This window comes from Haematobia irritans, chromosome 4 (genome assembly GCF_050003625.1).
Source record: "Haematobia irritans isolate KBUSLIRL chromosome 4, ASM5000362v1, whole genome shotgun sequence".
Taxonomy (NCBI): domain Eukaryota; kingdom Metazoa; phylum Arthropoda; class Insecta; order Diptera; family Muscidae; genus Haematobia; species Haematobia irritans.
Window position 1 is genome coordinate 163,792,498 of NC_134400.1, and position 27,966 is coordinate 163,820,463.

Below are 27,966 nucleotides of genomic sequence, written 5' to 3' on the forward strand. Positions count from 1 at the left end.
GACCGTATTTGTCCATATCGGGAGAAAGATATATATGGGAGCTATATCTAAATCTGAACCGATTTCAATAAAATTTGACACACTTGACTATAGTACTAATTGTTCTTCTTGTGGAAAATTTTAAGCAAATTAGGGTAAAACTCTGGCTTCTGGGGCCATATAAGTCCATATCGGGCGAAATATATATATTATGGGAGCTATATCTAAATCTCAACCGATTTCTTCCAAAATCAATAGGGTTCTATTCTGAGCCAAAACACAAACTTGTGCCAAATTCGAAGTCGATTGGACTAAATCTGCGATCTAGACTTTGATTACAAAAATGTGTTCACGAACAGACGGACATGGCTATATCGACTCAGGAGCTCACCCTAAGCATTTTTGCCAAAGACACCATGTGTCTATCTCGTCTCCTTCTGGGTGTTGCAAACATATGCACTAACTTATAGTACCCTGTTCCACAGTGTGGCGCAGGGTATAATGACCCATCGGTGTCAAACGCAGTCTGGCAGTTCCCAAAATGAGGAATAAACGAAGAAAATAAGAAAAATAAATTACAAATTCTCTCTGAAATTCGTTTTGACATTTTGCCTATAGCCATTGTATTTCGAAAAGTGCAAGAGTTCACTGAGGCACAAAAAGAGTTAGTCTGGAAAGACCTCAGGAGTTGCTTCCATTGGACGAAAATGGCCGGGCTTTACTTAAGAGTTCAGCTGAAAGTATACACCTTGAATTAGCCACCAGAACTCCAGATGGTGTTGGCCGCAGTAACGGTCGATGGTTGCTACCACCTCTTCCTCATCGACCATGGCGTCAAAATAAATGCCGAATTTTATCGGAAAATGGTCCTAACGACAGTATTTAATTCCCGGACAGACTAAACATTTCGGCCGTTAAGAAATTTAATGTTCCTTGCCGTTTACAACTGTTACCGCAATCAAAGTAATTCGATTGTATATGACAATTTTCAGCAGAACTTTTCGGCCTTGCCTTCTGATTATCATCTATAGATAATATGTTATATGATTCAAATATTTTGTTTTGTATATATTTTAGTATTTAAAAATATATGTAAATAAATCATAAAAATTCTTATATTTAAGACTAATTGGTAATAAACCAGGATCTGCTACATATCTACAAATATAAATTGAAATGTTTCGGGAAAACATTAAACCTTCAACTTTTGAACAGCATTCTGCAATACAAGGAATTCCGAGTTGATGTTGTTCATTAAATTCGATATTTGATTTTTAGAATCCAGAACTTCAATGCTTTGGGTATAGGCATTATAACGTACACCAAAGGGACGGGGAATTGAATTGGCGAATTTACTGTAGCATGGAATTATAGGAAAAAGTAAAAACATCTTTAAATTCAGCATAAAACTAAATTTTATGTATGCTGCACTTACATAGTTTTCTCTTTGGCACTCTCAAAACTATCAGCCACATAGTACACTTCTTGGAATTGTGTAATGGGATATTTAGTAGTACCTGTGACTTCAGGATCAAAATCTTTCAATTGAGGTTTTCCACTGAGACAGTATTGCAATTCACCGAACGAGGATAAAAGACCAGCACCATAGGCTTTCAAATCGCCATCTTGACGACAAAGACCAAATTCCACAGTAAACCAGAAAATCTAAAATGAAGATGAGATATCATTAATGAACTCTTTTCCCAGATAGTGTCACCTCTAGAACATACAGTAGCTAATTTTTCCACATAATCATCAGGGGCACCCAGGGAAGCTAAACCAATTTCTTGACAAAATTGTGCAAAATCAGGATCGGCAAATAGTGGCACATGACCCATCAACTCGTGGCATACATCAGGTTCTGGTGTATACATTGGCTTGCTGGGATGACGAATATATTGGGTAGAGTGGAAAACGCGGAAGGCTAGACCAGCAAGAAAATCACGAGATGATAAGAGACCAGCAACGGGGCGTAAAGTAAATCCAGTACAATCTGAAAAATAAACAAATATTTTTTTTTTAAATTTTAACAATATTGGAGAACTACAACAATTCTAAACAATTCGGTATACAAGTGGTCTTGATCTGAATCTGTCTGTGTCCTCGCAAGAATCTATAATAAAGGAGGTACACTAATAGAAAAAAATACGTTCTAAAATCCTGAACTGTCGGTAACAAAATGAAACGGAATCGTTCACGAAATATCAAAACGGAATGTTCACGGTTTCGTTCACGATTTCATGAACGGCTTTCGTTTTTTTGCCATGAAAAGTCTTAAAATATTTGTTAGACGTTCCTATTGCAACTGCATCGTGGTGCAATGCGCTACTGCAACCGTTAGCGGGTATGGTGCAGGCAATCCAGGTTCGAGTCGCGGTAGCGGATTTTTTTTATACCCTCCACCATAGGATTGGGGTATATTAACTTTGTCATTCCGTTTGTAACACATCGAAATATTGCTCTAAGACCCCATAAAGTATATATATTCTGGGTCGTGGTGAAATTCTGAGTCGATCTGAGCATGTCCGTCCGTCCGTCTGTTGAAATCACGCTAACTTCCGAACGAAACAAGCTATCGAAACTTGGCACAAGTAGTTGTTATTGATGCAGGTCAGATGGCCTTGCAAATGGGCCGTATCGGTCCACTTTTACGTATAGCCCCCATATAAACGGACCCCCAAATTTAGCTTGCGATTGCTCTAAGAGAAGCAAATTTCATCCGATCCGGCTGAAATTTGGTACATGATGTTAGTATATGGTCTCTAATGACCATGCAAAAATTGGTCCACATCGGCCCATAATTATATATAGCCCCCATATAAACCGATCGCCAGATTTGACCTCCGGAGCCTCTTGGAAGACGAAAATTCATCTGATTTAGTTGAAATTTGGTACTTGGTGTTAATAGATGGTCTCAAACACCCATGCACAAATTGGTCGAAATCGGTCGATAATTATATATAGGCACCATATAAACCGATCCCCAGATTTGACCTCCGGAGCCCCTTGGAAGAGCAAAATTCATCCGATTCGGTTGAAATTTGGTACGTGATGTTAGTATATGGTATCCAACAACCATGCAGGAATTGGTTCATATCAGTCCATTATTACATATAGCCCCATATAAACCGATCCCCAGATTTGACCTCTGGTGCCTTTTGGAAAAGCAAAATTCATCCGATCTGATTTAAATTTTGTACGTGGTGGTAGTATATGATATTTAACAACCATGCCAAAAGTGGTCCATATCAGTCCATAATCATATATAGCTCCCATATAAACCGATCCCGAGATTTGGTTTTTAAGCCTCTTGGAGGAGCAAATTTCATCCGAGTCAGTTGAAATTTGGTACATTGTGCTAGTAAATGGCCGTTAACAACTATGCCTAACTAGGTCCATATCGGTCTATAGTTATATATAGCCCTCAGATAAATCGATCCCCAATCACACAAAACGTGGTCCATATCAAGTTCATAATTCTATATAGCACCGATATAAGCGACCGCCATATATTTCAATTCTGGCTCTCTACGTACCGTGCAAAAGTCCATGTCGATTCGTAATTATTTGTAGACTTACCTATACATAACTTTTTTGTCTAATAGATACCACGTATGGAATAACTCACAATTTAGAAAACGATGTTAAGAAGTTTTAAGATACCACAACCCAAGTAATTCGATTGTGGATGACAGTCTTTCGTAGAAGTTTCTACGCAATCCATGGTGGAGGGTACATAAGATTCGGCGTGGCCGAACTTACGGCCGTATATACTTGTTTTTTTTTTTTTTTTTTTTTTTTAATTCGTAACCATTAACATTTTAGATCATGAACGCTGGTTGATGTTTTGACAACGCTTGGTGTCATTTTCTCATTGTCAGATTGACACCAAATGTGTGTTGATTCACTCTCATGAACGCATGAAATGAGCACGCCATTCATACTCCTCTATGTTTTTGAAATCTGGGAATCGACCCTAAAAAGATGAAGTAGAGCGAACAAGTTGCTTTCTCTACAGAGAACGGCAGTTCTGAGAATCAAAATCAAACAAGTATTTGAGGCCGAACAACAAGGCGCCACAAACTTGATACCGAACATTCAACAATAGACGAGAGATAAATGGCAGGAACGATTGAGGAACGATAAAAAATGCAGATGAACACACCGATGTACCATTAGGGTGAGAGAGAAGACCTAGGGAAGTGATATACTACATGACGCGGATGGTCTCTCGTGTTCTTTCGAAAGAATTTGTACCGTGCGGGGAATGCATCTCAGGAAACTGTAATTACGAAAAGGACGAGATCACGGATGATACCGAAATTGGGCATGTCTCCCCCGAGAAATACAATCCACAAGATGATACAAAGTTAGAGGAACTGGAAGGCTGTAATGTTTTTTATATAACACATTATCCACAAGAGGAAGGTTGACGTGGATGCAACAACATGAGAAAAAGAAGCTTTAGTCTGGACGCAGACTAAAAGGAGACGGTCATGTGGGGGTCTACCTCGAAGTAATGCGAAAGCGGAAGACCCGCTTAAAGAGCTTGAATATGAAATTGGGCATATCTTCTCGAGGAATTCAATTCACAATATGGTACAAAGTGAGAGGAACTGTGAGGTTGTAATGCCTTTGGTAGAACACATTCTCCGCAAGAAAATGGTTGGTATCGACACGGCGACATGAGAAAACGAAGCTTTAGTCTGGACGCAGACTAAAAGGGGACCATCACGTGGGAGTCCTTCTTGAAGTAATGTGAAAGCGGAAGACCGGAAGAGATACCTTAAAGATGAAATTAGGCATATCTCCCCTAGAAATGTAATCCACAAGATGGTAGAAAATAAGAGGAACTGGGAGGCTTCAATGCCTCTCATAGAACACTTTATCTGCAAGAAAAAGGTTGACATGGATGCGACAACATGAGAAATTGAAGCATTAGTTTGGATGCAGACTAAAAGGAGACGGTCACGTGGGGGTCCACCTCGAATGATGTTCGGAGATGGAAATAATACGAAGAGAGATGGGGTTTTAAGCCTGCATCGTCGATTGCGATAGAGTCCACCACAACGGTGGACGCACTGTCTGGTGCATAAAGCGTTTTCCTACCCTTACCCGCAAAACAAATAAATACATTTACTAATCGTGTCATTCTGAGTCGAGAATCTCATTCAGCTTAGCCTATGGTATCTGCCAAAGTTAACTGTGGCTATTTAACTTCTTTTACACCAACAAAACTTACCTCTCAAAAAGTTGGAAACGTCCTCCAATTGCGGGATATTATCCTCACGGAAACCACAATTATCAACCAGCAAAGGGAACACGTGATTATATTCCCTACAAGCATGGGTCTTGTACAATTTTGTCAAATGACGGAACATAGTTCCCCATGTTTCTGTTTCTTCAGGTGTATATTCGACATGAGGCAAAGGTTGACCATGTTTGTAGTTGTAGGCAATATCGGCAAAATATTTTCTGAAAAAAGAAAAAAACATAAACAAAATTCACATGAAATTAGTATAAACCAAAGGGTAATAACACAGAAAAAAAAGTAAGGAAAGTCAAAAGTCGGGCGGGCGGGCCGACTATATTATACCCTGCACCACTTTGTAGATCTAAATTTTCGATACCATATCACATCCGTCAAATGTGTTGGGTGCTATATACAAAGGTTTGCCCCAAATATATACATTTAAATATCACTCGATTTGGACAGAATTTGATAGACTTTTACAAAATCTATAGACTCAAAATTTAAGTTGGCTAATGCACTAGGGTGGAACACAATTTTATAACCTGTTCCACAGTGTGGCGCAGGGTATAAATATGGGAAGCATTTAAATCTGAAGCGAATTTAAGGGAACTTCGCAACCTTGTTATTATATTAACATTATATTAACAAGGAAAATGTTGGTATTTTGACCATTTTTGTCGAAATCAGAAAAACATATATATGGGAGCTATATCTAAATCTGAACCGATTTCAATCAAATTTGGCACACATGACTATATTACTAATTGTACTTTTAGTGCACAATTTCAACCAAATTGGGTCAAAACTCTGGCTTCTGGGGCCATATAAGTCCATATCGGGCGAAAAATATATATGGAAGCTATATCTAAATCTGAACCGATTTCAATCAAATTTGGCACACATGACTATACTACCAATTGTACTGCTTGTGCAAAATTTCAAGCTAATCGGTATAAAACGCTGGCTTCTAGGTCCATATAAGTGCATATCGGGCGAAAGATATATATGGGAGCTATATCTAAATCTGAATCGATTTCAACCAAATTTGGCACGCATAGCTACAATGCTAAATCTACTCCCTGTGCAAAATTTCAACCAAATTGGGCTAAAGCTCTGGCTTTTAGGACCATATTAGTCCATATCGGGCGAAAGATATATATGGGAGCTATATCTAAATCTGAACCGATTTCAATCAAATTTTGCACACTTGACTATACTACTAATTGTACTCCTAGTGCAAAATTTCAACCGAATTCGGCCAAAAATCTGGCTTCTTGGGCCATATAAGTCCATATCGGGCGAAAGATATATATGTTATGTTTGTACAAAATTTCAAGCAAATCGTTATAAAACTCTGGCTGCTGGGTCCATATTAGTGCATATCGGGCGAAAGATATATATGGGAGCTATATCTAAATCTGAACCGATTTCTTCCAAAATCAGTAGGGTTCTATTCTGACCCAAATTAGGAACATGTGCCAAATTTGAAGGCGATTGGACTTAAATTGCGACCTAGACTTTGATCACAAAAATGTGTTCACAGACAGACGGATGGACGGACGGACGGACAGACCGACATGGTTACATCGACTCAGGGACCCACCCTGAGCGTTATTGCCAAAGACACCATGTGTCTATCTCGTCTCCTTCTGGGTGTTACAAACATATGCACTAACTTATAATACCCTGTTCCACAGTGTGGCGCAGGGTATAAAAATAAATTTTTTGGGTCGTCAATTGAATCTGAGCTATGTCTTCGGAGCCTATTTCAACACTTAGCAATTTGGCTTTCGTGAGTCAGCAACCGAAAATTCCCCACCAAACCATGGTTTTGCTTTAACTGTATTCTTAACAGATTGGCTGATAAGTCCCCGGTCTAACAAAGAAAAACAATTTTTTTTTGTCAAAATTCGTTTTTATTTATTATTCGTTTAGTTCCCTTCAAGAGCGATACAACGATTATAACGACCTTCCAATTTTTTGATACCATGTTGGTAGTACTCCTTCGGTTTTGCCTCAAAATAGGCCTCAGTTTCGACGACCACCTCTTCATTGCAGCCAAATATTTTCCCTGCATCCTTTTGAGGTCTGAGAACAAGAAAAAGTCGCTGGGGGCCAGATCTGGGGAATATGGTGGGTGGGGAAGCAATTCGAAGCCCAATTCATGAATTTTTGCCATCGTTCTCAATGACTTGTGGCATGGTGCGTTGTCTTGGTGGAACAACACTTTTTTCTTCTTTTGCCGCGATTTCGACCTTCAAACGTTCCAATAACGCCATATAATAGTCACTGTTGATGGTTTTTCCCTTCTCAAGATAATCGATAAAAATTATTCCATGCGCATCGCAAAAACAGAGGCAGAGATTTTGCTAGCGGACTTTTGAGTCTTTCCACGCTTCGGAGACGGTTCACCGGTCGCTGTCCACGCAGCCGACTGTCGATTGGACTCAGGAGTGTAGTGATGGAGCCATGTTTCATCCATTGCCACATATCGACGGAAAAACTCGGGTGTATTACGAGTTAACAGCTGCAAACTCCGCTCAGAATCATTAACACGTTGTTGTTTTTGGTCAAATGTGAGCTCGCGAGGCACTCATTTTGCACAGAGCTTCCGCATATCCAAATATTGATGAATGATATGACCAAACACATTCCTTCAATATCTTTAAGGCCTCTGCTATCTCGATCAACTTCATTTTACGGTCATTCAAAATCATTTTGTGGATTTCTTTTGATGTTTTCGTCGGTAACCACCTCTTTCGGGCGTCCACCGTCCTCCGTGCTCATTTCACCACGCTTGAATTTTGCATACCAATCAATTACTGTTGATTTCCCTGGGGCAGAGTCCGGAAACTCATTATCAAGCCAAGTTTTTGCTTCCACCGTATTTTTCCCTTCAGAAAACAGTATTTTATCAAAACACGAAATTCCTTTTTTCCATTTTTTTTCACAATAACAAAAGTTGCTTCACAAAAGACGCTATATCTCACAAACTAATTGACGTACAGACGTCAAATTTTGACACGAATCATTTGAAGGTTGGTACTATATAAAAAAATATGCATTTAATACTAGCGACGCCATCTATGTGTCAGCCCGGGGACTTATCAGTCAACCTGTTATACCCTCAACCATGGGATGGTAACTTTGTCATTCCGTTTGTAACGCATCGAAATATTGGTCTCAGACCAAATATATATTTTTTATATTTAAGTTAGAAGAAGATGTTAAGAAGTTCCAAGGAACCTTACCACAACTCGAGTAAATCGATTGTGGATGAATTTCTTCGCTAGAACTTTGTACACAATTCATGGTGGAGGGTATAAAAGTTCAGGCCTTGCCGCATAACTTATTTCTCTCCAAAATGTATCATTAAAATGACTATAAAATATAAACTAATTATCTGACAACTGTCAAATTTAATAACAAACTAAAATAACTAAAAAAATATATGGATTTAATTCTATTTTATATTTCAAATATGTTTATGTATCTTATTTACCTTCTAGCGCGATATTTTTCATCTGTAAATCCAGGATGATCCGAATCCAATTCAGCACCATAACTCAAAATCTGATTTGCAAAACGATCCAAATCGCGTATTCTGCGAGGAAACCACGGCACAGCCGAAAGGTTGTCCTTGTAGTCACGTGAGATCACATTGAAATATGTAGAAAGTTCACGTAACTCATCAATAGCTTTACCAAGATCGCCTGACTTGGCATCACATTCTACAAAGAACTCATAACCGGCAACACGAAGTGAAGAACGTGATTCAATGTGCACCAAGTTGACATTATGCTTTGTGAAGATTTTTAAGGCATTGGCCAATGAACCACTTGACTGATCCTTGAGAGAGAATAGCAAGCAAGTGTTGCGGGCTTCCTGAGGATCTATACCCTCGGCAATATACGAAGAACCTTCAATACGAGTGTTCTGCAAGAATATTAGAATGAGGTTTTTTAATTTCAGTTTTTTTTTTGTTTAGTTAGTTTAATTTATTTAATTTCATACATCCAAACAAATAAGTTTGTAGATACAATAGAAAAATCTATTAAAGCAGCAGAAAATCTCTTCAAACAGGGAAAACTGTCATTGTTTGCCGAAATATCTAACCAGGACCGGATTTTATACCCACCACCATAGAATGGTGGTGGAGGTATAATAAGTTTGTCATTTCGTTTATAACACAACGAAATATTGATTTCCGACTACATATTCTTGATCATGGAGAAAGAGTAAGACGATATAACCTGTCTGGCTGTATCTCTGTTGTAATCTCGCTACAGATGAAGCTATCGTGCTGAAATTTTGCACAAACTCGTCTTTTGTCTGCAGGCAGGTCATGTTCGAAGATACCCAATAAAAAAAGCGTTGCCAAAAAAGTCTTGCATATGTTCGTTTTGGATCCGGAAGAGCTGCAAAATTGGCACAGAAGTGATGAATTTAACATGGGCTTGTCATAGGACGGATGTTCACCATTTCAACAGCCGTTGCACTAAATTTGCAACACTTCTTCGGGTGTGATCGGAATTCAGTATTTTGGCTGTGAATTAAAAAATGTTGTGATATTTTTCTAAATAAATATTTTTTATATTTTTAATGAATTTGAATGCATTCTAACGCTTGTCAGAAACGTTTGACCCCAAATATTTTCAAAAATTCGCAATTTTTCTAGATTGGATTCTGCATTTTTTTCGAGAAAATTTCATCAATTTGTACAAATTTATAAAATTTTAATCTGTTTTTAACTCATTTGAAATTACCCATTAAAAGTATTATTAAAAGAATTTCCTGTGTAGATAAAAAAGAGCATCTTTGAGAGGACATTTTTGAAAGAGCTTTTAAAGTTGTGCCTTTGGAACAACATCCAATTTTTTTTTGTTGGGTTGTCTAAGAAATTTTTCGATAATTTTGAAATCATCAGTGTTCATGACTGATCTCCACAACATACCTTTAAATATGGAAATCGTAAAGATTTTTTACCTTTATATTGACCTATCACTCAATTTAATACATTAGTATGTACATCTCCGTTCTTAAATATTGACCGAACTTTCCAAGCTTGTATTACAAAAATTTTATATTTTTATACCCTGCGCCACACTGTGGAACAGGGTATTATAAGTTAGTGCATATGTTTGTAACACCCAGAAGAAGACGAGATAGACATATGGTGTCTTTGGCAATAATGCTCAGGGTGGGTCCCTGAGTCGATATAACCATGTCCGTCTGTCCGTCCGTCTGTCAGTGAACACATTTTTGTGATCAAAGTCTAGGTCGCAATTTAAATCCACTCGTCTTCAAATTTGGCACATGTTCCTAATTTGGGTCAGAATAGAACCTTATTGATTTTGGAAGAAATCGGTTTAGATTTAGATATAGCTCCTATATATATCTTTCGCCCGATATGCACTAATATGGACCCAGCAGCCAGAGTTTTATACCGATTTGCTTGAAATTTTGTACAAACATAACACCTAGTCGTATAGTCAAGTGTGCAAAATTTGATTGAAATCGGTTCAGATTTAGATATAGCTCCCATATATATCTTTCGCCCGATATGGACTAATATGGTCCTAGAAGCCAGAGTTTTGGCCCAATTTGTTTGAAATTTTGCACAGGGAGTAGATTTAGCATTGTAGCTATGCGTGCCAAATTTGATTGAAATCGGTTCAGATTTATATATCGCTCCCATATATAGCTTTCGTCCGATTTACACTCATGTGACCACAGAGGCCAATTTTTTACTCCGATTTAGTTGAAATTTTGCACAGGGAGTAAAATTAGCATTGTAGCTATGCGTGCCCAATTTGGTTGAAATCGGTTCAGATTTAGATATAGCTCCCATATATAGCTTTCGCCCAATTTAGACTCATGTGACCACAGAGGCCAATTTTTTACTCCGATTTAGTTGAAATTTTGCACAGGGACTAGAATTAGCATTGTAGCTATGCGTGCCCAATTTGGTTGAAATCGGTTCAGATTTAGATATAGCTCCCATATATATGTTTTTCTGATTTCGATAAAAATGGTCAAAATACCAAGATTTTCCTTGTTAAATCGCCATTGCTTAGTGGAAAAGTTGTAAAAATGACTATAATTTTCCTAAACTTTTAATACATATATATCGAGCGATAAATCATAAATAAACTTTTGCGAAGTTTCCTTAAAATTGCTTCAGATTTAAATGTTTCCCATATTTATACCCTGCGCCACACTGTGTTCCACCCTAGTGCATTAGCCAACTTAAATTTTGAGTCTATAGATTTTGTAAAAGTCTATCAAATTATGTCCAAATCGAGTGATACTTAAATGTATGTATTTGGGACAAACCTTTATATAGCACCCAACACATTTGAAGGATGTGATATGGTTCGAAAATTTAGATCTACAAAGTGGTGAAGGGTATAATTTAGTCGGCTACGCCCGACTTAAGACTTTCCTTACTTGTTTAAAATTGTTGCTGATTTTCTTTCTTTATTATAATTTTTTATTTCATAATAAAAATGTACAAAATGTGTTGGGGATTTTTTTGTGGAATTTGTAATTAAATTTGGGATTTTCGGGAAGGAAAATGTCCTAATTTGGAACAATACTGGACAGAACGTATACAATATGTCTCAAGAAAAAAGTAAAATCATTATTAAAACTCAATGAAATCTCAGGCCACAATTTTGAAAAAAAAAAAAACTATTTTTTATAACCCATGTATTCTCATACAAGCGAAAGGGTTAGCAACAATACAGAAAACCAAATTGATTCGAATTAGAGTGACCACTTTTCTATCGACCGGGTTTTCGTTCGATACACAAAAACATACTGAAAAAACAGTGAACCCACCAGGAAGAAAAATTTTGGATAATTTTAGATTATTTAAAAAAAAATGTAACTAAACAGTATAACAAACACTGACATCACGCCGAAATAGAGGGAAATATAGGATTCACTTTTTTTATTGCAGGTTACAAATATTATGGAATAACTGCTTGCTCCTTCGATCGCTCTTTATAGAGAAGTATGTAAAATTATTTATAAAACCAATCTCATTTTGTCACAAGAAACCAAGGAAATCTGAAAGATGTAGATGTAGTTGTAGATTTGGAAAGTGCAAACAACTTATTGATTATATTGGAGGATTAAAGTTTAATAGCAGATGCAAGTCGTATTTATGTGAAAACAGTGAAACACTCCTTTTGTAGTCGCTGAGGCCATTATTTTTTTGTGCATTTATTAAAATTATGAGTAAAATATTCATAAAAAACACAAATGTTTCCAAATCGCATTGAGGGGCCTTTAAGGATGTTATAGGGCAAGGATATAAGTAAAATTATTTTTTTTTGAAAATAGTTTGGGTAAGGCGAGATTATTGTTATTATTATGTTATGTCTTTTATACTACACGTCTACTTTTCTTTTTTCCATTAAGAAGAAAGAATATGAAATGTCTAAATAGATTACAAATTTAAGAGATAACAATCAGGAAATAATCTTTGCTTGTTTTCAATTGACAATTTTTTATGGCATCATTAAATATATTTGTTTTTTAATATTTTAAAAACAAAATATAAATCATTCTATAGGAACAGATAACAATAATTATTCTATAATTTCTATTTTTGAATTAATTTAACCCTCAGATGGGTGGTCAGAACCCTGTGGACTTTTATTCATGAATAAATCTGTCTTTTATAAAATACTCATATGATCTCAAATGTAATGGTTTAACACTTCGTCATAAAGCACCACACTCAAAAAAAGTGAACTCTCTATTTCACTAAAGCCAATTTATCTTTATTTTAGTTCATGGAATTATTATGTTTAGAGAAAGTTTTCTTTACTTTAATAATTTTTTGTGTACGTTAGTTAAATTAACTAAACCCGAGGAAAAAAATATACTCCAATAAAGCATAAAGATGAACTAAATTCGTGCCTTCCACAAAATAGTTCAGAATTTCTTTAAATTTGTAAATTTTACCAAAAATGCGTCCATCATGAACTTCGTATGTCACTAAAGACATTCTTGCAATTTTGAACTCCAAGTTTTTCCTTCAAACTACAAAATTTTATTTAACAAGTGAAAAAACTTAGTTATGTGTAATAAATTTTCTTGAATTTGTCGAAAAATATGTACTTATTTTTATGACATCGGCGTGATGCCAACGTTTGTAATACTGTTTAGTTAAAATTTTCTACAAATATTTAAAATTTTCTAAAATTAACCGAAAGTTTTCTTCCTGGTGGGTTCACTGTTTTTTCAGTGCATGTTTGAGACCAGATACAATACAGAATTATGAAATAATAAAAGGCACAAACCACGACAGGGACCTTACCCCCGATGGGTGGTAAGGTTAGACATTTATTTATTTGAGTATACCATATGCAACTGAACAAAACTGAGGAAAATCCTGCCTCAGAGTTATAAAGGGTGGTTAAATTGTAAGGGCCGATGTTGAATGTGAACCACACCTAAACGCCAAGTTTTTTTCCGAATTTTATTTGACATTTCTCTATTTCAGACTTACTCAATTTACCCATGGAGAGATACACCATCCAACAACGTGTTAAAGTTATCCAGACTTATTATGATGTGGATGATCAATTTTCGAAGAAAATCATCTTCAGTGTTGAGGCACATTTTCACCTCAGTGGATTCGTCAATAAACAGAATTGCCGCATTTGGGCGAATGAGAATCCAAGAGTGATTGTCGAAAAAGAGTGACTGTTTGGTGCGGTTTATGGGCTGGCGGCATCATCGGGCCGTATTTTTTCCAAAATGAGGCCGGTCAGGCAGTTACTTTGAATGGTGTTCGCTATGGTGAGATGATAACGAACTTTTTATGGCCCGAATTGGAAGATATGGATGTGGACGATATGTGGCTTCAGCAGGATGGTGTCTCTTGCCACACAGCTAACGAAACAATGGCTCTTTTGCGCAACAAATTCAATGGCCGTGTTATCTCACGTAATGGCGATGTCAATTGGCCGCCAAGATCATGTGATTTGACACCGTTGGACTTTTTTCTTTGGGGTTATTTGAAAGAAAAGGTGTACGTCGATAAGCCAGCAACAATTCAACAGCTAAAGGATGAGATAATTCGGCACATTAACGGCATAGAACCTCCATTATGCCTCAGCGTCATCGAAAATTTGGACCATCGGATGGAGGTGTGCCACCAAGGTCGCTGCGCCCATTTGGCCGATATTTTGTTCCATGCATAATTGAGTAATACCAATATATCATAATAAAATAAAATTACAATAATTTCCTAAATAGTTGGTGTTTTATTCAAAATCAACATCGGCCCTTGAAATTTTAACCACCCTTTATGTCATTTTCTACTTTACGTAGCTTGTCGGCATGGCTGTCGTTGATTTGTGAAAAACGTTCAATAGGCAGTAGTAGCAGGCGTTACGTCGATAAGTTACGTTCTTTTATCAGAAGTGGGATATCAAAAAAAATCTTAGCTGTCAGAAAAAAAAAAGAAAATTATTATAGACAGTGTTCACAAAAAGGAAAAATTCAAAAAGGAATATATTTGCCTACTACAGGGCTAATAACGAATTGGAGTTGGAAAATATAACGAAATCCAGAATCAGTAGTGTTATGTTAGGATGTTACGTTAGTAGGCGAAGGGAATATCAAAAAATATTTTGTATTTATTGTTTTGGTTTTTGACTTAAAAAAGAAAATTAGTTAATTTCTTTTGCTTAAAGAAAAAAGACGTTACTTTTGCGGACGGTTAAAATAAATTTGTGTTTTTTGTTTCTGTTAACGGAAGGTAAGAATATTTGTTTTTTTTATTCTTTTGTTTGTATGGCTATATGTATGCAGGAACCGTGACTACACATTTATTTTTTCACAGGTTACAGCTATTAGGTACATTTTAGTACATGGAGAATTACAAATATCCTTAAAGTATTTAATAGACATACATAATTGAATCGTTCAATTGTTTGTTTGGTCAATTTCAGAATCTGTGGGTCCATATTTCGCCAATAAATCTGACATTTAAATCTGGCTATTCGCTTGGTAAAGAATCTTCATTATAAATCAGAATCACTGAAGTGTAAGAGAAGTCTCAGTGTTGAAAGGGAAGATTAAAACATCAAATCGCCCTACCCAGCAAAAACTGGGTAAGCACTAGTGATTCTTTCAGTAATACCGGTTATCAAAAAGTTACCACTTGCAGTATTACCTGGGATTTAAAAATAATAACTTACCTGTGTAGGCAAAAAGTGATTCTTTCTATTAATACCGGTAATCAAAATCATATCTTGAGGTCCGGGTTCGGCTCTACAGTTGGCACCGTTAATAGTAGCGATAAGTAATGCCAAATAACATTTCAGAAAAAAAAATTGCCAATAAAATATACATTTGTTTTCTAAAGTTTTATAGTACATAATTTATATTACAAAATAACATCATTGAATATATCCATGTCGTGAAGTGTGGTATAGTGTGTTACAAAACAACAGGGGTGAGTTCGCACTTTTTGGGTATCTTTATGGTAAAGATATTATTTTTGGAGAGCTGGTATGCATGCGAAGAAGTACTTATTTTTCGACTGCTGGTATGCTTGCACGGAAGTACTTTCCTCCAATGTCATGCCCGTGTAAAAGTATTACTACTGATATGTGTACGAGGAAGTTGTTACCAATTTGTCGCAGGCATACTTGAACTCATACCTGGTAATAGGAGTTTTTGCTGGGTAATATCGAAGATTGAAGTAAATATTTTTTGTTTAATTTGTAGCATTTGATTAATGTTACATTTCATTCCGTTTTTATAAATAAAATATAATTATAACAAAACATGAAGCCAGTTAAAAAGTATGCTCATTTCATATATTTTTGAATGCGGCTACCAAAGCGCTTTTAAGGGTCTAATATTTCATCGAAGTAATTATGTGCATTTGTATGCGCAGAAAAGTGATAATGATTTCCTAACCACCGTGGTGCAATGGTTAGCATGCCCGATTTGCATACACAAGGTCGTGGGTTCGATTCCTGCTTCGACCGAACACCAAAAAGTTTTTCAGAGGTGGATTATCCCACCTCAGTAATGCTGGTGACATTTCTGAGGGTTTCAAAACTTCTCTAAGTGGTTTCACTGCAATGTGGAACGCCGTTCGGACTCGGCTATAACAAGGAGGTCCCTTGTCATTGAGCTTAACATGGAATCGGGCAGCACTCAGTGATAAGAGAGAAGTTCACCAGTGTGGTATCACAATGGACTGAATGGCCCAGCAAAAAATTTTTGAAGTTCTTCCAAAGGCACAACTTTAAAAGCACTTCCAGAGGCATTCAATTTTTTATAACATGCTTTTTTCATACTTTTAATGGGTAATTTTAACTCTTTTTGTTTCAAATAGGTTAAAAACAGAGTAAGAATTCATAAAATGGTACAAATCATTTAAATTTTGTTGAAAACAATTCTAAATCCAATCTGAAAAAATTGTGAATTTTTGAAAATGTTTGAGGTCAAACGTTTCAGACAAGCGTTAGAATCCATTAAAAATTATAAAAATTATTTATTTTACAAAGTATCACCGAATTTTTTAATTTACATCCAAAACATTGAATTCGGATCACACCTAAAGAAGTGATGCAAATTCAGTGCAACGGCTGTTGAAATGGAGGACTTCCGTCCTATGACAAACCCATGTTAAATTCATCGCTTCTGCGTCAATTTTGCACCACTTCCGGATCCAAAAAGAACATTTGCATTACATTTTTGGCGACGCTTTTTTTGCTGGGAGTCTAAGTGAGCCTGATACATCGGGTTACCACCTAATAACCTAACCTAACCTAACCTAACCAAAATTTTGTGCGAGCGCTGAAATTCATACAAAGAAGAAACGCATTTAAGTGGGACATGTCCTTATAAATTCATCAGTGAATTCATCGCAAAGGTAAACGCTGATTGACTTTGACTTCCCTTACAAAGCTGCTGAAAATTCAGTAGGTTTTTTGCTAGGAAGTTTGTTTGAAGAAAAAGTTATTTATATTTTTTAATAAAATTTGACGTTTTTTCAGAACATAGAAGGAATTTAATAAATACTAGCTCAAAAACTGTGGCTACTTTTGTCGTCTCTATATCTTTTACTTCAACCTGATATAATAGGTCTCACCCCTCTCTCTCTCTCTCATGAAATACAAAGAATATAGAAAAAATATTTTTTAGATTTTTATTTTTTTAACTAAACCACATAGTGGTCAGGGTATAATAACTTTGATCTGCAAAAAACTGTGCCTACCACAAATATTGATTTTAGACCCCATACAATATATTCCGAACGACTTAGAATCACCTGCTTCGATCTAGCCCTTAGTGTCAGTCCATGCATTTGTTGTTCGCAGGATTCCGATCGCAATTATTAACCAATTTGAAATTCAGTACAGAGTGTTTTTCCGATACAAAGCGGAATGATATTGAATCGAAAAATTGGATATTAATAAACCGATATTAATCAAATTTGGCAGAATGTAATTCTCTTAAAATTTAATGCAAATTAATTTTTCATAATACCGTTCAAGTAAGCAAAATTTCGGTTCAGAATAAAATATAGTAAAAGTACGAAATTTTTTCATAAAAAGTACGAAACATTTTCATAAAACGAAATTGTTTCATAATAAGTACAAAATTTGTTCATAAAAAGTACGATTTTTTTCTTACAAACTACGAAAAATTTAGAAGAACTTTTCTATATATAAATATACGGCCGTAAGTTCGGCCAGGCCGAATCTTATGTACCCTCCACCATGGACTGCGTAGAAACTTCTACGAAAGACTGTCATCCACAATCTAATTACTTAAAACTTCTTAACATCGTTTTCAAAAAAGTTATGTATAGGTAAGTCTACAAATAATTACGAATCGATATGGACTTTTTGCACGATACGTAGAGAGCCAGAATTGAAATATGGGGTTATATACAATTATGAACTTGATATGGACCAATTTTTGTGTGATTGGGGATCGATTTATCTGAGGGCTATATATAACTATAGACCGATATGGACCTAGTTAAGCATGGTTGTTAACGACCATATACTAGGACAATGTACCAAATTTCAACTGACTCGGATGAAATTTGCTCCTCCAAGAGGCTCCAAAACCAAATCCCGGGATCGGTTTATATGGGGGCTATATATGATTATGGACTGATATGGACCACTTTTGGCATGGTTGTTAAATATCATATACTACCACCACGTACCAAATTTCAACCAGATCGGAAGAATTTTGCTTCTCCAAAAGGCACCGCAGGTCAAATCTGGGGATCGGTTTATATGGGGGCTATATGTAATTATGGACTGATATGAACCAATTCCTGCATGGTTGTTGAATACCATATACTAACATCACCTACCAAATTTCAACCGCATCGGATGAATTTTGCTCTTCCAAGGGGCTCCGGAGGTCAAATCTGGGGATCGGTTTATATGGGGCCTATATATAATTATTGACCGATTTCGACCAATTTTTGCATGGGTGGTTGAGGCTATATATTAACACCACGTACCAAATTTCAACTGAATCAGATGAATTTTGGTCTTCCAAGAGGCTCCGGAGGTCAAATCTGGTGATCGGTTTATATGGGGGCTATATATAATTATGGATCAAATTTCAAATTTCAGCCGGATAGGATGAAATTTGCTTCTCTTAGAGGGTCCGCAAACCAAATTTGGGTGTCCGTTTATATGGGGCTATACGTAAAACTGGACCGATATGTCCCATTTGCAATACTATCCGACCTACATCTATAACAACTACTTGTGCCAAGTTTCAAGTCGATAGCTTGTTTCGTTCGGAAGTTAACGTGATTTCAACAGACGGAGGGACGGACGGACGGACATGCTTAGATCGACTCAGAATTTCACCACGACCCAGAATATATGGGGTCTTAGAGCAATATTTCGATATGTTACAAACGGAATGACAAAGTTAATATCCCCCCATCCTATGGTGGAGGGTATAAAAAATTCACGAAGATTTTTCCAATTAAAGTCTTAATTCAGTTTTAAAAAATATTCAATTAAAAATTTAATTGATTACACAATTTTTTTAATTGAAACAAAAACCAATCGCAATTAATTTTTTAATTGATACTAACATTTATGTGATTGAAGACATTTCAATTAAAAAATTAATTGGATCTATTATTTTGGGATTGAATCAGATTTTTTGTGTTGTTTTTTAAGTGTGGGGGTCAATTATATTTGGACCAATTTTGAGGCGTTTCTAAGAAGAGAGGTCTAATAGCCTCAAGCTAGGAAAATCCCCTGATCAAAATATCAGAGGCGTAGATTATCTCGCTAATGACATAAATGGGAGACATTAATGTACTTTCGAACAACTAAAAACCATTCCTGGGGCATTATTTTTGAAAGAAACAATTCCCGATTTCGAATATATTTGGCAGACGTGACTGGTTTTATAAAGGTTTACTTTGAGTTAGTACATAAGCGAAATATGACCTCATTGGTGAAATCGGGCGCAACATATACGTGTAGACTAGTGCATCTAAATTTGGTCCGCTTTTTTCCAAAACTGAAGATTTGTGACAGTGAATCAAAACACGAAACGTGAATCAGCTGTTTAAACCGGTGTTGCCAAAAAGATAATAACTAAAAAAATCACCCTTTATATGGAGATTAGTACATCTAAATTTGGCCCGATCTCTTCCAAATTTTCTATTGACGGAAACTTAATTTTAGTTACACTCGTGATTCAGAGTCGATCGATGTATATTTTATGGGTTCTAAAACCAATATTTTTTGTATGCACATTTTCTTACAAATCAAAGTTATTATACCCTGACCACTAGTGGTCCATGATATAAAAATGAGTGAATGAAGATTATAATTTTTTTTTTAATTTCAGTGTATAATGTTCAAAGTGGAAACGACTATGTTTGCAGTATCATAAATGACATATTAGACTCAAACGGTAAGTTCCATCACGATAACATATTTATTCAACATTGAGGACACATTTCTTTAAAATGAAAGGAAAGTTCAAAAACTTTGCTTTAAAAAATTATAATTTTCTTCGAAATTGGAATCCTTTTATTAAACTCGGAGCGTAAATAAGCATCTAAAATTAACCATATGATCACAACACGCCGTATTAACATTTTCTTCCACTCCGCTTATTCGACACAGATCTGGCCATCAAATGAAACAGTAATTATGTAGATGGACGAACGGAATATATAGCACAAAAAAGTAGTTTCATTGACCATAATTCACAATTAAAAGCAATCCACTCCGAAATGGATCACAATCCATTGGTGTCAAATCCATTCTTTGCTAACGTCAGGGAAGTCGTTATACTCTGATAAACTTCCAAAAGAATGAGTGAATTCTTGTAGGATTAGTATACAGGAATTGAGAAGAAACAGCCGCTTTAGATGAAACCCAATCCTCTGATGGTTTAATTGCTGATAAATGAGAACAATTTTGATTTACGTGAATGGTGTCCTTAACCTTTTGAATTTGAATTCGTCATCATCCAACCATCCATTCATGTTATCTGTAAATGGGCTCGCTTATCAGCAATGCAAAAAGAAAGCAAATCTCAATAGCAAAAATTTCCCTAATTCAAATTCAGTTATTTTTACAAAATCTGAAACAATAAAATATGTGAATAGATAAATCAAATTTTAATACAAAAACAAGTATATATGGCCGTAAGTTCGGCCAGGCCGAATCTTATGTACCCTCCACCATAGATTGCGTAGAAACTTCTACTACAGACTGTCATCCACAATCGAATTACTTGGGTTGCGGTAACACTTGCCGATGTTAAGGTATCTTAAAACTTCGTAACACCGCCTTCTCAAAAAAAGGCCGATTAAGTACGTATATAATTCAGTTTGACAAAATTTTCTATAGAATTAACGTTTTGACAAAATTTTCTATGGAAATAAAATTTTGACAAAATGTTCTATAGAAATAAAATTTTGACAAAATGTTCTATAGAAATAAAATTTTGGTAGATTATTTTTGGGGATCGGCTATATATAACTATAAACCGATATGGACCAATTTTGGCATGATTGTTAGCGGCCATATACTAGCGCAATGTACCAAATTTCACCACGAACCAAATTTCAATCGGATCGGATGAATTTTGCTCCTCCAAGAGCTACGGAGGTTAAATCTACGGATCGGTTTAAATGGGGGTTATATATAATTAAGACCGGTATGGACTAATTTTTGCATGGTTGATAGAGACCGAATCAGGTGAATTTTGCTCCTCTAAAAGCTACGGAGGTCAAATCTGGGGATCGGTTTAAATGGGGGTTATATATAATTAAGACCGGTATAGACCAATTTTTGTATGGTTTTTAGAGACCATATACTAACACCACGCACCAAATTTCAACCGGATCAGGTGAATTTTGCTCTTCCAAGGGGCTTCGGTTGTCAAATCTGGGGATCGGTTTATATGAGGGCTTCATATAATTATGGACCGATGTGGACCAATTTTTGTATGCAATATACTAACACCATGTACCAAATTTCAGCCGGATCGGATGAAATTTGCTTCTCTTAGAGGCTCCGCTATCCAAATTTGTGGATCAGTTTATATGGGGGCTATATATAATTATGGACCGATATGGACCAATTTTCGCATGGTTGTTAGAGGCCATATACTAACACAATGTACCAAATTTCAGCCGGATCGGATGAATTTTGCTCCTCCAAGAGGCTTCGCAAGCCAAACCTGAGGGTCGGTTTATATGGGAGCTATACGTAAAAGTAGTCCTATATGGCCCATTTGCAATACCATCCGACCTACATCAATAACAACTACTTGTGCCAAGTTTCAAGTCGATAGCTTGTTTCGTTCGGAAGTTAGCGTGATTTCAACAGACGGACGGACATGCTTAAATCGACTCAGAATTTTACCACGACCCAGAATATATATACTTTATGGGTCTTAGAGCAATATTTCGATGTTGTACAAACGGAATGACAAAGTTAATATACCCCCAATCCTATGGTGGAGGTATAACAACATAGTAGAATGTAGTCAGGACTTAACCCTTTCACTACCGAAACAAACCTAATGTTAAAAACTTTAATTTTTCTTCTGTTTTTACTAGTACTAACAGCACACACAAAAAAAAATCTGATTCAATCACCAAATTAATTGATCCAATTAATTTTTTAATTGAAATGTCTTCAATCACGAAAATGATAGTATCAATCACAGTTTTAATTGGGCATAAAAAAAATCTTGATTAAAAAATTAATTGATTTTCAAATTAATTTCAATTAATTTTTTAATTGATTCAATTAAAAAATTAATTGATATTGATTGCAAAACTCAATTAATTTATTAATTAAAAAAGGTAACTATTTTTAATTACTTTCTGAATTGGCTTAGAGTTTTTATTTGGATTAACAAAGGGTTGTTTGAAATACATTTTTAATTAAAAATTAAAAAAAAAATCAGCACTTTTTTTAACTAAATTAGTCTTCCGAATTTGATTAAAAAGTTAATTGTATCAATTAATTTTTTAATTAAAAATTTAAAAATTTTCAATCATTGACTTAATTAACTTAATATTTCTATCTTGATTAAAAAGTTAATTGTATCAATTAATTTATTAATTGAAAAAATTTTCAACTTCAAGTAACTTTTTAATTGGAAATATTTTCGTGATATTTTTTTCTGTACATGTAGAACAAAAATTGTCATTTTGAGAACCTACTTCAGTTACTTCAAGAGCTATATGAGCTTGTTCTGAAAACTTCATTCTTGAATTGTGACCAAATGGCCTTACGAAAATAAGCGCTATTTGGCCTATAATATCATTCAAAGTGTGAAAAAAAATACAAAAAAGAACGCGAAAAAGTATCAGCTATAGTTTTTGTATAAATGTCCATTTACTAGAAACATACAGTAGAAAAATTGTCTAAAATTTTCGAATTTTTCGTTTATTTTTAAAGAAGTTAATAAAAATGTATTTTAGACCTCACTAATATGGACAATATTTATAGCTTATTTAGATTAAAGCCTCTACTTTAAAATACCATCGAGAAATAAATCGAAACTAAGTGGGAAAATGGAATTTGGTGTCTTTTTCGAATGTCCTTATAAGTGGACATCGGTAGTGAAAGGGTTAATGTATTATGAATAAAGTGATTTTAGTGTATTATGCATAAAGTGCAAAACTGGATTCAAGCTTATTTGTATGTTATTTTAATAAACGCAGTAGTATAGGTCTATAATATATCTGAGTATACAGTTTTATTTGTCAATATAAATGAAATAAATTTTGTAGCAATTGGACTAAATAGACGTTTTTTATTAAGCAAAAAAGACATTCTCGTACGTGGTAAATATGTACTCGGTTTTGTTCTCCACTGTAAATGAAAATTCCATGATTGATCATAAACATAGAGTCTAAGTAAATTTTTTTTTTTTTGATTTCAGACCATTCAAATTGCAATTTCAAATTAAACCAGAAGGATGCATTAGCTCTAATCTTCTTGAACTTCCTTTCATGATTTCAGATTTCATGTCTTTAAAATACGAATGTACATTTTGCTTAGTATATAAGACGCATTTCTCTAATATAAAGCTTTTTTCCTTGTCCAAAAGTCGATAAACTTTTCAGTTAAGTCGTATTGTCCTTACAATTAAGTGATTTGACTTAAAAATGGGTATCATAGTATGAAAGAAAAAATTTTTGGGTTAAGGTCAATTTGACTTTAATAATTCATAAAAACTCTTTAAAATTAATGAAATTGTCTTTAAATTTGTTGTCTTTTTGCATCTTGACTACAAAACAAAAAAATATTCAAATATATGACATGTTGTTCAACACTTTATTTTATAGACGTTTTTTTACTTGAAACATAGCATTATTTCTACTGGAAGTCGAGTCCGAATTTGGAAAATAAAGTTGTCGTTAACTCGTTTTTAAAGGACTTTGATAGCATAGGAAGAAAATAAGCTGAAAAAACGAAAAATTGAAATTTGCTTCCTAGAAGCAAGTACACAAATCCCAAATTTAAAAGAGAATTGTGTCTTAAATGTATCCTTACTTGTATTCTCCGATTCTTTGGCTCGGAATCAATACTAAAATTGTTAAAGACAAAATCGTTGGAACCGGGCATGCTTTTTTTTCGGTGTAGGTTAGGTGACAGCCCGATATTTCAGGCTCACTATTCAGTCCATTGTGATACAACAGTGGTGAACTTCTCTCTTATCACTGAGTCCTGCCCGATTCCATGTTAAGCGCAATGACAAGGGTCCTCCTTTTTATAGCCGACTCCGAACGGCGTTTCCATTGCTGTGAAACCACCAGCATTACTGAGAGGGAATAATCCACCGCTGAAAAACTTTTTGGTGTTTGGTGTGAAGCAGGGATCGCACCCAAGACCCTTTGTATGCAAGACGGTCATGCTAACCATTGCACCAAGGTGACTCCCTATATCGTTTGAGATAGTACACTCAAAAAAAGTTTCTTTGATCCAAAGATTTTGACCTTCCTTTAGGATTTTGGGAGCCACCGTGGTGCAATGGTTAGCATGCCCGCCTTGCATACACAAGGTCGTGGGTTCGATTCCTGCTACGACCGAACACCAAAAAGTTTTTCAGCGGTGGATTATCCCACCTCAGTAATGCTGGTGACATTTCTGAGGGTTTCAAAGCTTCTCTAAGTGGTTTCAGTGCAATTTGGAACGCCGTTCGGACTCGGCTATAAAAAGGAGGTCCCTTGTCATTGAGCTTAACATGGAATCGGGCAGCACTCAGTGATAAGAGAGAAGTTCACCACTGTGGTACCACAATGGACTGAATAGTCTAAGTGAGCCTGATACATCGGGCTGCCACATAACCTAACCTAACCTAAGGATTTTGGTATTGATTCCGAGTCAAAGATGCGGCTTCTTTAAAATAAAATTCAATATGTCAGTTGAGTTAAAGACGATTTCTTTAAATTAAAAATGTTTTTCTTTATTTTAAGGAACATTTGCCTTACTTCAATGATCTACAACTTCAACAGAGGGACGCTAAATTTCAAGATTTGTGTCCTAAATTTAATGAAAAAAAATTTTGAAGCAAGGATTAAAGGGTGATACGGTCAAAATTTAGTCAATATAAACTTGACGTATTTCTTTCAATTTTGCATTTACAAAACCTGAACACCCCTCATTTTGAAGGTGTGTGTGTAGAATGTTGCTCCTATTTTGATTTTGGAATTCACTCTTCAGTTGTCAATATGCCGTCCAAGCAAGAAGAGCAGCGTATCAAAATTTTGCTTGCGCATCGCGAAAATCCGAGCTACTCGCACTCAAAGCTGGCAAAATCGCTAAAAGTTGCCAAATCAACCGTTGCAAATGTAATTAAAGTGTTTGGGGAACGTTTGTCGACAGCCAGGAAGTCTGGATCGGGGGGAAATCGAAAACCGGAAGCCGCTGAGACGACAAAGAGAGTTGCCGGTAGTTTCAAGCGAAACCCTAACCTCTCTCTCCGAGATGCCGCAAATAAGCTGGGTGTATCGTCTACAACCGTGCATCGAGCCAAAAAACGAGCCGGACTATCGACTTACAAGAATGTAGTGACTCCAAATCGCGATGATAAACAAAATACGACAGCCAAAGCGCGATCCCGGAGGCTGTACACGACGATGCTGACGAAGTTTGACTGCGTGGTAATGGACGACGAAACCAACGTCAAAGCCGACTACAAGCAGCTTCCGGGACAGGAGTTTTATACGGCAAAAGGAAGGGGAAAGTTCGCAAAGAAATATCTGGTTTGGCAAGCCATCTGTACCTGTGGCTTGAAAAGCAGCATTTTCATAGCTTCCGGGACTGCCAACCAAGAAATTTACGTGAAAGTGTGTTTGAATAAACGTCTGCTGCCTTCCCTGAAGAAACACGGTTGTTCCGTACTGTTTCGGCCGGATTTGGCATCTTGCCATTACGGTAAAAAGGCCATGGAATGGTACGCCGCCAACAACGTGCAGGTGATTCCCAAGGACAAGAACCCTCCCAACACGCCAAAGCTTTGAGAAATACTGGTCTATTGTCAAGCGGAACCTAAAGAAGACCAAAAAAAAAAACTGCTAAGGACGAGCAGCAGTTCAAGGCAAACTGGCTTTCTGTGGCGAAGAAGGTGGACAAGGTGGCTGTACAAAATCTGATGGCAGGTGTCAAGCGTGAGGCCCGGCAATTCGGATTTGGAAAAGCGAAAGCCTAACTGAATATTTTTCCTGAATTTTATACTAACTGAACTTGAAAAAGAAATTTAATTTGATTTTTTAAATAAACGATTTCACCGATTTACACGCGTTTTCCCTTGACCACATTTTGACCGTATCACCCTTTGTAAACTTTCTTTTAATTAAAATGTCATTATTTTAAAGAATTTTGTCCTTAACATTGCGTAAATTTCGAGTCCTAAAATTTAAGTTGCATAATCTTCCATATTAGGTGAATATTTTTTTTCAGTGTATGTTTATGTGTTCCTGTTCCATTTGAAAAAAAAATCTTTATTTTAAAGAATTTTGTCCTTAATATTCTGTAAATTGCATGTCCTTGAATTTAGGTTGCATAATATTTCACAGAGGTCAATATTTTGTCTTGGTGTACTACAGGTTTATATAATCGGTCATTACCATCTAGGGTCTTTATGAAAATTGTCAGTATGAGATCCTTGTTTAGAATATTCAGTCTAGTCTAAACTTTTGACCTTACACCAAAAAAAAAAGTGAATCCATCATGGAAGAAAATTTAGGTTTATTTTAAAAAATTTCAACTAAAATAGTTTCCTAATTGCAACATGCTACAAATAAGTTAATGCTTTTTCTCAAATTGAAGAAAATTTATTAAAAATATTTTTTTTTTTTCTGTAGTTTAAGAAAATTTGAAATGTTAAATAATGTTAAAGTGTCTTTGGCGCTGTACGAAGTTCAAGACAGGTACAATTTTAGTAAAATTTACTCATTTGAGAGATGTATGAACTCGAGCAAATTTCTGCTATGCTAGGAAAATATGACCTATTTTATTTTTTAGTAAAATTGTGCACTATATTTGTATACAACTTTTTTTTCTTATTTTTAAATCACGTCATTAAAGTTGGCAAATTAATCAAATAAGGAAGATATGCTCATATTGTGCAAAATTTAACTAAAATCAACTAATCTTTATGAACTAAAATAAAGTTCAGTTGGCATTAGCGCCCCTTTTTTCTGGGTGTACATACTTATGCCATTATAATCCTGTTGCGAGATACTTTTGCATATTTACAAAATACAATGCCTTTGATTTTGCATTACAAAAAATATTGGGATTAGCAAAGATAATAATAATAATAACTGTTCACTTTTTCAATTTTTTTTATTTTTTTGAGCATGTATGAATTTTTTAAAGCATTTATGGATTATGCAATTTTGCCAACATATCGATTATCGAGACCAGATTTTGTCTTGATTTTTTTGTTTTTTTTTTGTTTTTAAGAAATACAACCAACCTTTTCAAATGATTGTTGGCGTTGCATCATCATGATTGCAGTTTAGTTTATTTTTCAACTTCCTTCAATTATGAACCTTTTTGTTTTTCTTAAGAATTTCACTTTCAATGTTTCGCTTTTTTTCTTTTTGGGCGGGGGTAATAAATTATGGACTTTCTTTTTATTTCGCACTTAATCCGTATTGATATTTAATCTCAAGGCTTCACTGTCACTGGTTTTAAAACAACTAAAAT

At 35.5% G+C, this 27,966-nt stretch overlaps 2 protein-coding genes across 2 annotated transcripts in view; one reads left to right on the forward strand and one right to left on the reverse strand.

The window, feature by feature from the left end:
- The window catches only part of Snmp2 (Sensory neuron membrane protein 2), a 691,945-nt gene that overhangs the window by 125,793 nt on the left and 538,186 nt on the right, over positions 1-27,966 (forward strand). The window contains exon 2 of the mRNA XM_075305636.1: positions 20,123-20,188. The gene's annotated coding sequence lies outside the window, so the exon portion shown is untranslated. The remainder of the gene's footprint in view (positions 1-20,122; positions 20,189-27,966) is intronic.
- On the reverse strand, positions 1,019-27,963 carry Hn (phenylalanine hydroxylase). Its single transcript, XM_075305637.1, has 6 exons — positions 27,734-27,963; positions 8,736-9,169; positions 5,222-5,454; positions 1,710-1,972; positions 1,415-1,644; positions 1,019-1,334 (listed from the first exon to the last, which is right to left on the reverse strand). The coding sequence occupies exons 1-6, from the start codon at positions 27,764-27,766 to the stop codon at positions 1,172-1,174; spliced, it is 1,356 nt and encodes a 451-aa protein (XP_075161752.1). The 5' UTR covers positions 27,767-27,963; the 3' UTR covers positions 1,019-1,171.